At 39.2% G+C, this 16793-nt stretch overlaps 1 protein-coding gene across 1 annotated transcript in view; it reads left to right on the top strand.

Annotated features, from left to right (window-relative positions):
- The window catches only part of loxl4.L (lysyl oxidase like 4 L homeolog), a 43228-nt gene extending 27547 nt beyond the window's left edge, over nucleotides 1-15681 (top strand). The window contains exons 8-14 of the mRNA XM_018224734.2: nucleotides 4985-5152; nucleotides 6889-7051; nucleotides 7453-7696; nucleotides 12156-12271; nucleotides 12350-12486; nucleotides 14921-15032; nucleotides 15563-15681. Coding sequence (XP_018080223.1) covers nucleotides 4985-5152; nucleotides 6889-7051; nucleotides 7453-7696; nucleotides 12156-12271; nucleotides 12350-12486; nucleotides 14921-15032; nucleotides 15563-15633 — 1011 coding nt within the window. The 3' untranslated portion in view covers nucleotides 15634-15681. The remainder of the gene's footprint in view (nucleotides 1-4984; nucleotides 5153-6888; nucleotides 7052-7452; nucleotides 7697-12155; nucleotides 12272-12349; nucleotides 12487-14920; nucleotides 15033-15562) is intronic.
- Nucleotides 15682-16793: the final 1112 nt, after the last annotated feature.

Raw genomic sequence — 16793 nt, 5'->3', positions numbered from 1 at the left:
GAATAGGAGGCCGTCAACTGTACCCCAAGATAACGGAGCGAATGTTCCCTCCATTTATATTTAAAGTTGGCTTTCAACAGTTCCCTCACATGGGAGGGAGTATTCAAAGCTAAGGCCTCTGATTTCTGGAGATTCAGCTTATAACCCGAATAGGTGCCGTATAGAGTAAGCAATTTGTGCAGATTTGGGAGAGAGATTATGGGGTTGGTAATGGTTAGAATGACATCATCTGCGAACAGGGCCACCCGGAACTCACTATCCCCCAGCCTCGGACCCGTGATGTCAGGATGTTCCCGTACAGCTGTAGCCAGCGGCTCGATACTAAGGGCATAAAGAAGGGGAGAGAGTGGGCAACCCTGCCTGGTACCATTTGAGATAGAGATAGATTGGCTAGGAGCCCCAGGTAATTTAAGGGTCGCCGTAGGTATGGAGTAAAGAGCCTTTATTGCTGTCAGGAATGGGCCATCGAACCCCATGGTATGTAGCAGATCGAACAAAAAGCCCCAATCCAAGCGGTCAAACGCTTTTTCGGCGTCCAAACTAAGGACGACCGCTGGGATTTGGGCTCTATTAATAAGATCAATTACATCAATAGCTCTACGGGTGTTGTCACCTGCTTGTCTGCCCTGAATGAACCCAACTTGATCAGGGTGGACAAGTCCAGGCATTAAGGGGGCAAGTCTATTGGCCAAAATTTTCGTAAATAATTTAAGGTCCGAATTCAGTAGAGCAATGGGGCGGTAGCTGCCACACTGGTTGGGGTCCTTTCCCTCTTTAAGCAGTAAGGTAATATACGAGGTCAGCATTGTCGGTGGAATAGGAGAACCAGTGAGAAAGGAGTTAAAGAGTTGGGTCAGGTAAGGAAGAAGGACACCATGAAACGCCTTATAATATGCATACGTAAAGCCATCTGGGCCTGGGGCCTTCATTGAGGGAAAGGCTTTTATGGTAGCTGCAATCTCCTCCGCAGATATGGGAGCATTGAGAGTCTCTAAATCAGATTGGGAGAGCCGAGTTTTAACATTATCCCTCAAAAACGCCTCTCTTAGCTGATCCACGGGCCTCCCTGACACAGAAGGACGGGTACCTATGTTGTACAATTTGGAATAATAATTACTAAACGTCTCAGCTATGGCCTCAGGAGAATATACTAGCTGGTTATCTCCTGTATCTATCGATGAGATAGCCGTCTGGGCCAGTTGTTCCCGCAATTTCTTGGCTAATAAAGTGTGAGCCTTATCTCCACTCTCGTAGTATCTCTGTTTGAGCCATCGGAGGGCCTTTTCCGTGTCAGCTAAAAGTAGGGTTTTAAGGTCTCTACGTGTCTGGGATATTTTTAGTCTGATCAGTCTGGTAGGAGTATGACTATAGGACTTCTCCCAATGTACCAGCTGACGCTCCAGCTGCGATATGCGGAGTGTTCTCTGTTTTTTAAGCTTAGAGGAGACGGAAATAAAGTGGCCTCTGAGGACTGCTTTATGAGCTTCCCATAAACATGTTATATCCTCTACCGACCCTCGGTTAGTGTCAAAGTATTCCGTAATGGTTTCTAAGGCCTTCTGTTTAAACTCCGGGTTATTCAGGAGAGTTTCATTTAAGCGCCAATGGGAGGACCTCTTAGGCGGGTGTGTTACCTCTAATTCTAGCATCACTGCAGAGTGATCAGTCCAAGATGTGGGGATAATAGTGGAAGTGGCCGGGACTAAGAGAAGGTCTCTAGACACAAGAAAGTAATCTATTCTAGTGGAGAGACTATGTCTAGCGGAAAAGAACGTATATTCTCTCTCAGTGGGGTGGTGCACCCTCCAAATGTCCCTAAGGTCAAGTTTACGGAGTAATTGGCGGAGTCCTTTGGAGTGCTCCGCCGTGTCCCTGGCAGTGGGCGGGAAGGACCGATCTCTCAACTCCGAACACACTAAGTTAAAGTCTCCGCCAATTACCGTGGGAACCGAATAGTCCCCTCTAGCTTTGCTCAACCTGGAGCGTAAGAACTTCAATTGCCTTCTATTCGGTGCATAGACATTCATAACGGTCAAAGGCTTGCCCCCCAGTGATCCCCTGAGAATCAGATATCTGCCGGCCGGGTCAGTATCCACCTGAGAAACCTGGAACGGACAATCCCTATGTACCAGAGTCAGCAAACCTGCCTTCTTAGAGTCTGCCGAGGCCTGATAAACCCTTGGGTAGAGATTAGACTTCAAGACGGGGCTAGGACCATCAGCACGCTTAATATGCGTCTCCTGTATCAAGGCAATATCAGGCCTGAGCCGATGAATCTCTCGGATGGTTAAATACCGTTTAACCACACTATTTAAACCATTAACATTAATCGTGAGAAGCTTAACCATTATGTACAATCAAGATAGGGATGCTCATATGAAACACTGACATTGTAACTCGTGCTATAGACCAAGCGTAGCAGTGAGAAGTATATAACCATTTGAGGAAAAACCAGCAACATATAGGCAGTGTAACAACAAAGTAAACCCACATGTAGCAAAAAAATAAGTGCAATAGAGAGCCGGGGAGAAAAAGAAAAAATAAAAAGTAAAAAAGATATAAAGTCAATAAAAAAATAAAAAATAAAGAAAAAATTCCAAAAATAACGAACCCAAAGTCACGCAGAAAATCTGCAGGAGTATGTCAATGGGGTCAAGGTAGACCGTACACAGCCTTACTGGGTAGCGTCCCGGAGGTGGTGGAAGTACACAAATATGAACAGAGATAGTACTCACGGATCCTCCATGGCAACGGGAACCACCACATCTGCAGGCATGGGATAAGGCACAAAGAGAATGGGAAAAAATCTGCCGAATGGATGGACGGCAGGCTCACACAGATGCAGGTGAGGACGGAACATTCTTTGGCGATGATCCTCCCACCTTCGTCCAGACTGGATGAAGCTTGTCCTGGGGTCCAGAATCTGCAACCGAAGCCTCCTGCTGATGGTCTTTGGAGGAAATACCCAGATCCTTAAGAAAACGTGCGCCATCGGAGGGATCTTGGAGTATGTATTGGCGGTTCCCTTTCGTAGCCATCAATTTAAAGGGGAACCCCCAGCGATATATTATCTTGTGGGCCCGGAGGGCCTGAGTAACAGGGCGCAGCTCCCTTCTTTTCCGCAAGGTGATTGGGGAAATATCATTAAAGATTTGGAGCTGATGACCCTGGTGTTCAATGTGAGGAGTATTGCGAGTCTTACCGGTAATAGCGTCCTTGCTTTCAAAATAATGGAGGCACACCACCACATCCCTGGGCCTGGTCGCACCTGGCAGCCTAGGTGCCAGGGCCCGATGGGCTCTATCAAACCGCCAGGCCTCCGCTGGGAGATCAGGGCAAATGCTGGAGAAGAGGGAGCGTAGGAAAGCTCTGATGTCTTGAGGGCCTACCTCCTCCGAAATGCCTCTAATGCGTAGGTTTTGGCGCCTGGACCTGTTTTCCACATCCTCAGCGTGGGCTTTGAGAAACACTACTTCTTCTTGCAAAGTAGCATGGCTGTCTTCCAGAGCATTATAACGCATGATTAAATCGTCCAAGGCCGCCTCCAGCTTGTCTGTCCGGTCCCCCAGGCCGTTAACATCAGTGCGTATGTCATGGAGGGCAGCGCGTATCGTGCTTGCGACAGACTCAGCGATCTTTTCATGCAGCTGAGAAAGCTGTTGCGTGAGCACTGGTACAGTCACCAAGTCAGGTGAGGGTAGAACTTGCCTCAATCCCCTTGCGTCGCCAGACAGATCCCCCTCCGAACCTGGGTGCGCTGGCGATGAGGCCTGCGAAGGCGGGCGAGGATCCGCATCGGAGTCATCGGCGCCATCTTGGAGCGCACGTCGCGAGGCCGAGGGAGTTTTCTGCAAAAAAGGCGACATCGTGCCTGCCTGGTCCTTATTTTTGCGTTTTCCCATGCTGGGGATATTGTCCCACACTGGCTGCTGGACCTGGTGCAAAACAAAAACGGCTCAGTCACGCTAATTACCAGGGTTAGCTGTCCCCGGTACACGGAGCTCCGTGAACTTGCGACTGCACTACTCCATGCCGCGCATGCGCCCCCGAAATTATGACTTTTAAACTCATAATTATGACTTTAAAAAGTCGAAATGATTACTTTTAATCTCATAATTATGATTTTTATTCTCATAATTATGACTTTAAAAAGTCGAAATTATGATTTTTAATCTCATAATTATGATTTTTAATCTCATAATAATGATTTTTATTCTCATAATTATGACTTTAAAAAATCGAAATTATGATTTTTAATCTCATAATTATGACTTTTAAACTCATAATTATGATTTTAAAAAATCGAAATTATGACTTTTAATCTCATAATTATGATTTTTATTCTCATAATTATGACTTTAAAAAGTCGAAATTATGACTTTTAATCTCATAATTATGACTTTTAAAAGTCATAATTCACCATAATTTTTTTTTTTTTGCTGGTACCAGTGCTCTTCTATAATTATGAGATTAAAAGTCATAATCTCGACTTTTTAAAGTCATAATTATGAGATTAAAAGTCATAATTATGAGATTAAAAGTCATAATTATGAGATTTAAAGTCATAATTATGAGATTTAAAAGTCATAATTATGAGATTAAAAGTCATAATTTCGACTTTTTAAAGTCACAATTATGAGAATAAAAATCATAATTATGAAATTAAAAATCATAATTTCGATTTTTTAAAGTCATAATTATGAGTTTAAAAGTCATAATTTCGACTTTTTAAAGTCATAATTATGAGAATAAAAATCATAATTATGAGATTAAAAGTCATAATTTCGACTTTTTAAAGTCATAATAATGAGAATAAAAGTCATAATTATGAGATATAAAGTCATAATTATGACTTTTAAAAGTCATAATTCACCATAATTTTTTTTTTTTTGCTGGCCCCAGTGCTCTTCCGTAATTCAAACATACAAATATAATAAGTAACATTTTGGCATCAATTGTTACAATAGCTTGTTTTTCCTTTTAGTTGCGCCTCAGTGGTGGGAGGTCAACTGAAGAGGGTATTGTGGAGGTACTTATGGAAATTAAAGGAGTTAAAAAGTGGGGAACCATATGTGGAGAACAGTGGGGTATGAATGAAGCCATCGTGGCGTGCAGACAACTGGGACTGGGATTTGCCAACCATGCTATACAGGTATGTGCATCACAAGTTTTAGGAATGTACATGCTATTTTTCTGAACAACTGTCCTTCTGTGTTGGAGAATAGGATACATCAGTTCAGTGGAAACATGTTTCACACCACTTGGTGTGTTATTTAACTGGTCTTGATTCCACTGATGCATGAACAGAAGATGACAAATTGCTGGGCAGATTTATCAAGTGTCGAATTGAAAATTTGAATTTCCGAATTTTTTATTGGTCAAAACTGTCAAATTCGATAAGTGAGTTATTCATATTTGATTCCAGTTTTTTTAAAGAATTTGATTTTTGAGATTTATCATACTCTGGCCCTTTAAGAACTCGATTTAGACTATTCGCCACCTAAAGCCTGCCGAATTGCTGTTTAAGTCAATGGGAGAGGTCCAGGGATCAATTTGGAGATGTTTGCAGCCTTCCTGACATTTAAGTTTTTTTCAGAGAAAAATCTTGAATCGAGTTTGATCGAAATCAATTCGAATTCAATTAGAATTTTCGGGTCTTTACAATTCGTCCGTTGATTTTAATAATAAATTTAGATCGGACAAATTTAGGGGAGTTTTTAAAAACTCACATGAATTCGACCTTTGATAAATGTGCCTCCCTAACTATAGATGTTACTCCAAATGATTTTGCCCTATAAAACCAGGATCAGCTTGATTACCACAAGACTTCATAAGTGGAACACACCTTCCAATGCAAAAATTGATCTAACTAGACCTTTATATCAGAGTTACACATAGTTCCATGAAGACAAATGTGAATGCTTTTCCTGGTTCAGGTGTTACAAAAGTCAATTGAGGGCCAGCAGTTGAATGGGAATACTGTGCAGCACTAGGGATGCACCGTATCCACTATTTTGGATTCGGCCGAACCCCAGAATCCTTCACGAAAGATTTGGCCGAATACCAAACCGAATCCGACCCCTTATTTGCATATGCAAATTAGGGGTGGAAAGGGGAAAACATTTTTTACTTCCTTGCTTTGTGAAAAAAAGTCACACAATTTCCCTCCCCACCCCTAATTTGCATATGCAAATTCAGATTTGGTTCGGCCGGGCAGAAGGATTCAGAATCCTGGCTGTATCCCGAACCGAATCCTGGATTCGGTGCATCCCTGTGCAGCACATGATCTGATGATGAAAGAAGGGGGAGGACAAATGAGGGCAATATGCAAGTGGGGGAACTGAAAAGCAATAAGGACAGTATTTGAAGCCAAATACTATTATATCTTATAAATGAAAGAAGGAAAGCAACACTATAGGCATTGACAAATCAACAAACACATAGTGCCATCTCAATGACTGACAGCAGCTGGAGGACCACCAGTTTGACATCCCTGTGTTAGATAGACCATTTTTATCCAACTGGATCCCCCCACCAATAAATAATTATAAATATATATTTGTTGCTTTAGGTAGTTGCAACAGATACTTTTGCTTGTGTAATTGTCTCAAGGGAACAGTGGAGCCAATGGATTTTAAGGCCGCATTACTAACTAAACATGTTCTAATGTTAGCTGGGCACAATATAGTTTGATGGAAAAACAATAGACTGCTGTTTCCCTAATTGAACATGACTTCTTGCCGTGAAAAAGGAAAAAACGCTTTGCAAAAACAGCATCCTGTAGAGGCGGTTGTTTTTCTTCTTTATTGATTAGGTCAGCACATTTTAAGAGACAAAGAGATCAATATAAAGTCTTGTTCTTGTTGTGTTATCATTTTGCTCTGGCAGGAGACATGGTACTGGCAGGGGACACAGGGAGCTGGAGAGGTGGTAATGAGTGGTGTGCGCTGCTCTGGGACAGAGATGTCTATTCAACAGTGCCGACATCACGGTGTCATTCACTGCCCAAGAGGAGGAGGGCGCAATTCTGCTGGCGTCACCTGTACAGAACGTAAGTTTGACCACTGCAATTATAACATATCTTTACAAGATGATGTTCTGGTATATAAGTATATATTAACTGTGCCTCATGTTATGTCTGATGCATACCAGTCATACTTATATGGAGACTCAGCCAATAGCAGTGCAGTCTAGGAGAATGATAGACAACAATTTGATTGTGCAACAGTATATTATTATGAAAATGGTTTATTTACATGAAGCAGGGTTTACACATGAGCTGTTTATGCAACATCTTTTTATAGATACCTACATTGTTCGGGGGGTATAGTTTTACTTTAAACGTAGGATAATAACATTTGCTTTTCTTACAAATGAGGAATTTTGGTGCTATGCGCTATGCAAATAATATTTTTTCCCCCATTTTGAGTAACTGTTTCATTCCCCACTAAGATGCACCAGATCTTATACTGAATGCCCAACTGGTTCAGGAATCGGCATATCTTGAGGACCGACCACTTAGTATGCTTGAGTGCGCTCATGAAGAGGAATGCCTTTCCAGCTCGGCAGATGATATGTCTTGGCCTTATGGGCACCGTAGGTTACTTCGCTTCACCTCTCAAATCCACAACAATGGGAGGGCGGACTTCACTCCGAGGAATGGGCGGCACACCTGGGTCTGGCATGAATGCCACAGGTATGTTATCCCACAAACCTCTAATGAACAAGACTAAGGGGAATATTTATCAAAAAGGGAAGTTTGAGATCACCACAGTCCTCTAGAGTGAAATTCCGCCACTCTCCAATCGTTTCTATGGGATTTTTAAAAGAGTATTTATCAATGGGTGAAAGTTCATCCTTTGATAAATAGGCCTTTCAAAATCTCATAAAAATGAATGGAGAGTGGCGGAATTTCACTCTAGAGGACTGTAGCAAGCTCTAATTCACTCTTTGATAAATATACCCCATCATGTCTCTAAAAATGTAAAATTTACTAAGCATTATGGTTGTGTAGAATATGGCAAATTTGACAGTGGACAATAGTACATTGCCATTTTCGCTATAAAAAGAAAGTGGGGAATCTAACATTATACAGTCTGCCTCCCATACAGAACATCTTATGGTGCTCATGCATGGGCAGATGCCGGGGTCACATTTGATCATTGCAGAAAATCTCATTAGGATGTATTTCCATATACAGGTGTGGGACCTGTTATCCAAAATGCTCAGGACAAGGTTTTCCAGATAATGGATCTTTGGATCTCCATACCTTGTCTACTAGAAAATCATGTAAACATGAAATAAACCCAATAGACTGGTTTTGCCTCCAATAAGGATTAATTATATCTTAGTTTGGATGAAGTACAAGGTACTGTTTTATTATTACAGAGAAAAAGGAAATAATTAAAAAAAAATATTTGATTAAAAGTATTTGATTAAAATGGAGTTTATGGGCTGTGACCTCTAATGCTAAGCTTTCTGGATAACGGGTTTACGGATATCCGATCCCTTACCTTGCATTTATTAGTGACATAAAACAGAAATGTAGTTAAAAATATATAGATTTGTACACCAAATCCAGGACTTTAAAGCTGTGAACAACTCAATGTGACATTTTTTAATGAGAAATTATTTCCATTTTTCCTCAAATCTGAATACGCAAATTTAGGGTTCAGATTACGGTTTTCTATGAAGGATTCTATATTTGGACAAATCCAATAATGATAGATTTAGTGCATTCCTAGTTGTGGCTTGTTTCTATCTATAAAGTTTGTTTTGTACATAGTAACATTTGTTTTTCAGAAAAAAGCTTTTAGCAAGTAATAACAAAAATCATTGTTATATATAAATTAACTGTTTGACTTTTTTTCCCCTAAATTTCTTTCTTGTAATCCAAGGATATTTTGTCAGTAAGTCTATTTCGTGCCCATTTCAACAGTAACTGACAGCTGGAAGCATGTTTGTAATGAGAGTAAAATATGGATCCCCCATGAATCCTAATGAGCCCTTTGAACCATGTCTTGTATAAGTTACATGTATGTGCACGCAGGGAAAATTTCCAGTGCTTTCAATGCAACGAGCAAGATTAAATTGTTGAAAATAGCGCTGAGAACAAATTAGGTTTCTTTTTTAAATTGGATATTGAGAAGAAAGAGCTCATGCTGAAAAGAAGAAAAACGAGTTGTGATAATGTCAGATGAGCTTCTTTTCCTAACGAGCCCTATTTCACAGCAGTAGCTTGTCAGTACCAGCAGGTAACAAGTAAGCACTATGAAAGTGATTTCTATAAGCAAAAATGAACATCACTAATTTACGTGCCCTCGCAGCAAGCACTGGCAGAGCTGGAAAGCGCAGGACTGTTTGCTACATCAGCCTCATGCACAGTAAAATACCTGCATAAACACTAACATTATACAGCAAACATTCCAAGCAAGACCTGTTGAGTAGCAAATAATATCAATGTTGCTGCATAGCAAGGCATTGCTCTTTGCACAGGTATGGGACCAGTTATGCAGAATGTTTGGGACCTAGGGATTTCCGTATAAGGGATCTTTCTGTAGTTTGGATATCCATACCTTAAGTCTACTAAAAAAATATTTAAACATTAAGTAAACCAAATCAGATTGTTTTGTCTTCAGTAAGAAATAATTATCTTATTCAGGAACAAGTGCAAGGTACCTTTTTACTATTACAGAGATAAAATAAAATGGAGTTATATTTATATATATATGGGAGCTGGCCTTACAGTAATTCAGAGATTTCTGGATAACACATTTCCAGATAACGGATCCTATGCCTGTACAGGGATCTGGATACGTCTTGTGGGAACATCACTGTAAAAGCCCTAGGTGCAAACCAAAAACATTGTTCTGTGTTGCCTCAGTAAGTTATTCCTTCCCATCAGTGTTTGCAGCAGTATTGGAATAAAAACATTAGCTCCCAGTTAAAATAGTAATCCCTTACAAAAAAGAGATGGATAGATAAATAGATAGAGAGCCCTCTTATTTTCATTCTTGTTTGAGCAGATCATGGGCTTAGTCTCTTTTACGTATCTGCATTTATCTTTCAGAGACTTCATCAGGTCTTTTTCTGACCTAAAAAGTCAATGGACTGCTTCCAAGTATTATCTAGACTGGCGTAAATGAGAGGGTTGAATTCATTGCTGCCTTTATAGCAATGCACTTTGCAGTGAATAATCACATAGAGTTTGTCTGCATTCTCCACCTAGTGGTGCAGAATCTATAGGTGGAGCGCTACCTATCACAAACAATGATATCCCAGATTTTCTAAGCTAGTTTCTTAGGGGTTCATGTTAAGATTTCTTGGCCTATGATGAAATATTTTAAGAGCTGTATCCCAAAAGATTTGAAATTATCTTTAGCCAGTCAGCAGCTTATTGGCCCATACATGATGCCAGCCAATGGGCCTGCCCAACCTATACCTGGCAGGTTTGACAGTAAGATTCAATCGTTGGGCAAGCGATCGTATATTGATATAACATTGCTTAAATCAAGGTGGTCATATAGCTGAAAGATCTGCTCATTTGGCGACCTTGACAAATGAGCAGCTCTTTACATTTATGGCCAGCTTAAGATTTAGCCTCTTCCAATGAAGGTTTCATTGGTTTGTATTGAAGAGATGGAAGAACATAGAGAAACCGCAGCACTGAGGAAATACACTGAATTTAGTCTGTAACCTTCTAATTCCCTATGTTCCTAAAGGGATAATAAAGAAAGAACACTAATAAGAAATATAACTATATAAAAAGAAATCACATAACAGAGTTATCTTCCCACTTTTCTTTGCATAAACCATCTCCCTGCATAATCTGAGGGGAAATGTAACGCATACTAGAAATCATTTTAGAAGAACACCGTTGGTGCATTGAGCTCCTGGCTTTGACTTTTAGCTTAAATAAATAGAAAGTACATGTATTTTTGGCAGTTTGGGCACCACACAGTAATTGGTATGCAAGTCTGCATGTCTGTTATAGGAACTGCAATTATTCACAAGCCACACTTTTATTGTCTATTGCCACATTTATTAATGGGAATCCACAGGCAAAGGTCTGCTTAATTATACATACTGTACTTCAATCATTCAACAGAACAACTTCAACCTGTGTATTTAAGTATATGAAAAGTTTATGTTTTCATTTTCAGGTGGAATACTGTGGGTGTAGAATATTTCATCATTACATACATAGCATTTAGTGTATGCACTGCAGTTCATGGTGATGATGGTTGTGAAATTGTTAAGTTATGAGTGTGCTTATCACACCGCCATTACATGAGAGCAGACGTATGTAAACCAGATATAGTATAGATATTATAAATAAAGGAAAGTGGGATTTTTATCAACACTTACTCAGGAAAAATGTACAGTTAGGTCCATAAATCTTTGGACAGAGACAACTTTTTTCTAATGTTGGTTCGGTACATTACCACAATGAATTTTAAATGAAACAACCTACAGTAGATGCAGTTGAACTGCAGCTTTAATTCAGTAGGTTGAACACAAACATTGCATAAAAATGTGAGGAATTAAAGCCTTTTTTTAACACAATTATTTCATTTCAGTGGCTCAAAAGTAATTAGACAAATTAAAAAAAACTGAAAATCTAATTTTCATTTCTAATGGTTGAAAACCCTCTGCTGCCAATGACAGCCTGAAGTCTTGAACTCATGGACATCACCAGATTCTGGATTTCCTGCTTTTTAATGCTCTGCCAGGTCTTTTACTGCAGCGGCTTTCAGTTGCTGTTTGTTTGTGGGCCTTTCTGCCGAAGTTTAGTCTTCAACAAGTCCAAATATATATGGACCTAACTGTATCTTGCAATTCTAAATGTCATAAAGCAGGAGTCCCCAAGCATTTGAAAAAAGTTCCTTGGTGATGCCAAAGAAGATCTGTGATAGTCAAATGTAAACTGCTAGCCTGCATGAATCTGTTTGGAGTAAACCTGAGTCTTTATACCTCCAAAGCTTATCTTTAATTCATGCATTAAAAAATGGGCACTTACTTTGAGAAACATGTTGCTCACAAGCTACTGGTTGGGGATCACTGCTCTAGAGTGTCTACGGTACCTGATAAATGGAAAAAAAAATTGCAATTACTATGAATGTTATTAATCATTCTCTTGTTAATTCCTGCTGTAGACATTACCACAGCATTGAAGTTTTCACCCACTATGACCTGCTCACACTGAATGGATCTAAGGTTGCTGAAGGACATAAAGCAAGTTTTTGCCTGGAGGACTCAAACTGTGGCAAAGGTATGATATATTTGAAGAATAGAAGGTTGCTATCTCACTGTGCAAGAGCACCATAAAATAATGCTGATTTTCATGCAGGAATACAAAGGCGCTATGAATGTGCCAATTTTGGAGAACAAGGAATAACTGTCGGTTGCTGGGACACATATCGACATGACATTGACTGCCAGTGGGTAGATATTACAGATGTCCTTCCAGGAGACTATATTTTCCAGGTAAGGACAGTTGGCTACTCTATGTCATTTTCCCCTGTATTAATATTAATGGTATTCATGTTATTTACTAGTCATTTTCTTCTTGACAAAAAGACAAAGTTCTCTTCAGACACAATATTAAACAAGTTTTTCAGGCTGTAGTTGACTGCAGTTGACTTTTCAAGAAAAGTCCATATAGGGCATCCATTACCTATAATATTGCAGTAGCTACCTCGCCCTACTACTGATACCTCCTAGTAATTTGCTTTCCCCTCTGTTTAAATGCATTGCTTGCTGAAATGATAATAACCACAGCCATTTATTCTGTTATTTAAGATCACAACCCCCTTTTAGATTTCTTTAATTTCCATTAATCATTTTGTATTTGGAATACCCTTCCTAAAGAATCAACTCTGTTGAAGATCTTTGTGTCACATACAAATAGACATAACTCCTTTCTTCCTTTGAACTTACACCTTGAACCACAACGCTTGTCTACAAAGAAGCAGAACAGTAAAGATTGCTTCCTTACATTTCAGCAAAGCTTTTGATACTGTTCCACACAATAAACTAAGGTTTAGTCCTGGACTTGAAGATTTTGGGTTAAATGACAAGGGCCAGAGTGTTGAGGTTAATGGAGTCTGTTTATAAAACAAACCATTGCAGAATACTGCTGCTACTTGTAAGAATGAGTTGGAAATCATTCACCATGATTCCATCTAGTGCATAATAGATGTTCAGTTGTTCAGGATTTCATGATATGTCACTGCTGACAGGTCAAGCAATATTAATAATACAAAGATTCCCCTGACCTGGTCCATGGAAAGGTCACTCACCAGGAATCTTGCCTGTTTCTGTACACTGTCATTTTCTAAAGCTGCATTGGTAAGGGTCATAGATGTCAGCTTTGATAGGTGGTTTTCCAGTTGGATTGTTTCCACTTTCTAAATAACCTTTCCAAGAAATGCAAGGATTTGCATTAGCCTGTGATTAGCTCTACAGTGAGAGTCTAGTGAAGGCTATTTTTGAGAGAACTGCTTCTTTTAAAAGCTCTTGAAAAATATCTCTTCATAAAGAGCAATTGAAGGCTTTTCATAACAACAAACTATAAGCTTTTAAAACCCTATTAGAAAGTTTGCGCACTGAGATATACCCGTGTACCGTCTTGCATGGACTATGCATTGTTTTGTGCTTTGTACATTGTGTATTCATGAGGTCAAGGCTAAACCAAGAAGCTTGAATGGACCCACGAACAGACACAGCTTCCCTAGTGGGGGTTATAGAACATTGTAGAGGCTTTGATGGACCTCTCCCAATATCATCTTCATAGGAGATGCAAAGGAAAATCTCTTGTTTATGATAAAAAGGCCCACTGGATGTTTCCTTGATGATACTAGTCTAGAGGATTGTTAACACTGCTCCTCTACTGACAATGATTATTGTTATTTTTAGAGATGAATATTAAAGTATTAGAATATGATATATGTGCCATAGTTTTATAATGCATATTATATAGGAGCATACATTATTTATTTTTCTTTAGGCACAGTATGTAGCCAGAGTAGTTGTAGGGTTTAGGGATCTCCCTAAAGGAGGTCATGTGTGCCCTCTACTGCTAAATATTTAATAACATACAGGACACATAGACTGACTTGGACAACAAGCCTTTATTTGCTATTCAGCAGATGATGGTATACAAGTTACAATAAAACTGCACTATGTTCGCTCCAGCAATACATGTAATAAAATTTGGAACAATACAGAGAAGATTAGCAGAACTAATATCCTTGAGTTCAGTAACTAGAGCCCTGGTCTGTAACCTGCCCCTGCAAGAAGCTGTTAAATAAAGTCTACCCTGGTTCATTGCATCACTCTGTACCATTCTTGCATCAAATGCCGTTCAGATGCTTTTTACTGTAATTGGTGTCTGCCAGCAATGGGTATCCCCTTACACACTACTCCCAAAATACTTAGTTACACAATTGCTGGTTTCAGGATTGGTTGCATCAAACATACAGCAGCTTGTTCTACAATAGTGGCGTAACTACAATACTGCTACAAGGGGTATTGTAGTTACACCTTGGGATCTATTATCTGGGAAGCTGTGTACATGGTGTTTTCCAGGTAAAAAGACCATATATACATCAGGCTTTAAAAGCATTTAAATGTAAAAAAAAAATTAAGAATCTTTGATTTTAAGCAATCATAATGGGTTTATGCTAACATCAAGTGCTAGGTACTATATAATTATAGAAATAAATCTATAAAAATTAAAGACTTACTTATTGAAATCGACTCTATGGGAAACAGCACTGCATTTGCTTCCTGGATAATATATTTTATACCTGAACTGAACTGCATTGGAAGTGCATCAGTCAGGGTGAAAGGACCTGTGCTATTTTTATTGGTTAACATTGGATAACGTGTTAATATGTCAGTATTTGTGTATCTCAAGGTAATCCTAAACCCAAAGTTTGAGGTGGCAGAGTCAGATTTCAGGAACAATGTGATGAGATGTCGATGTAAGTACGATGGCCACAGGATCTGGATGCACAATTGTCACACAGGTGAGACCCATTATTTTTGTGCAGACATGAAACCGACGATATTGCTGCCATCCTACCAGTTAGGGAGAATATCAAATGTGATATCTATTTAATTGACTTAGATAGAATGGTCCCATAGGCTGGTCCTTGAACCATGAAATTCTTAATTGCCTTAGCACTAGCTCCACTTTTTTTCTAATGTATAAACCTGATAATCAAAGTAAACACTGACTTTTTCTTCTGGGATTCTATATTCCATTTAACATTGTCTATCTATGGACCCTCAAGTTCAAGCCTTTTGGCTATCCACCACTGGTCTTGCCATAAACAGCTTGTCTTTCTATTGGAGGGGAGGCTCCTGTTTTATTGGCCTGATGTGTCAGATTTGATGTTAAATCTCTTACAACAAAAAAAAAATGGGAGATAAAACAAAACTTAGACCCAAGACAGACCCAAGAACCTCCAAGACAAGAACCAAGAGACAAAACCACTGCTTTTTAGAATTCCGTTAAACTATTCCTTCTCTTATATCTATGTTGTCTATTTAACAGGCGATGCATACAGCACAGACTTGGAAGAAAGTTTTGAGCACCAGCTGAGACTCTCTAACAACCTTGTCTAGAGCTGGTTATGAAGAAACAAGAGAACAAAAGAACAATCAACCAACTGTCAAATTAGCTCAAATTTTAACATATTGTCTAAAGATGTGCCAAAAGGGAGGACCAGATTTTATGTTTTCTTGGAATATTAAAATGCCCTTTTTGGCGCACACATTCTTAAAAGAGACTTGATCAATCATCACCCCAGTGCCATGAATTATAGTTGCTTTAAATTTGCACAATATCTTGAACTTTTCCAGAGAAGAAAATCAACAGTTTTGTAGCATTTTAATCCTGAGGAGACTAAAAGAACAAGGACAGACACCCGCTGATAAGGGACACACTGATGAAGAATTTTTATTTTTGTTTACTCCTATTTATTATTAGGCCTGTATAACTGCATTGCATATATTGATTTCAGAAGGGGCTAAAGAGAGAACGGCTCTACCCCAGAGCAAAATAATTTGTGACTTTTAATGATGTTGCAATGGTCTTTATGCATCAGCGGTGGAGAGAAAAAAAATGCAGAACACTTTATTTGTTGTATAAAATGTGCATTATGTTATATTACATAGAATAACTCACCAGTCCTCAAACTGCGGCACTTCAGAACTTGGCAGTGAAAGAGAAATGTGCAATTTTCATTGTGAATCCTGTCCAAGTGTTCCCTGCAGTGATCACATGCACAGTCCACAGAAAACTAAAGCTGCCAATTGGATCTCCAGCTCTCTAATATCTACACCCAGCTTAAATGGTTCTTGTGAAAGAACTGGCCGTCCTTTTGCCTTGTCAGGGCTGCCACCAAAAATAATTTGACTAGGTATTTATTCAAATTTGATTCGAGTTTTTCAAAAAATTCTAATTAGACCTTCGAGATTTATCATGCCCTTTAAGAACTCGAATTGTCAAAATTGCTGTTTAAGTCAATGGGAGACATCCAGGGATCAATTCAGAGTTGTTCGCAGCCTTCCTGACATTCAAGTTTTCTCAGAGAAAAAAACTCAAATTGAGATTTTAAAATCAAATTAAATCGATTTTGATTTGAGTTTTTGGTTTGATCCTATTCACCCGAGTTTAAAAAGTTAGATTTTTATAATACTTTGATTGGTCGAAATTTTGAGTTCATGGGAGTTTACGGGATTTTTAAAAAATTCACATGAATTCCAAATTTGACCCTTTATAA

Source organism: Xenopus laevis, chromosome 7L (assembly GCF_017654675.1).
Source record: "Xenopus laevis strain J_2021 chromosome 7L, Xenopus_laevis_v10.1, whole genome shotgun sequence".
NCBI lineage: Eukaryota > Metazoa > Chordata > Amphibia > Anura > Pipidae > Xenopus > Xenopus laevis.
Note: the sequence above shows the minus strand (reverse complement) of the source record. Positions and strands in the feature narration are given on the sequence as shown.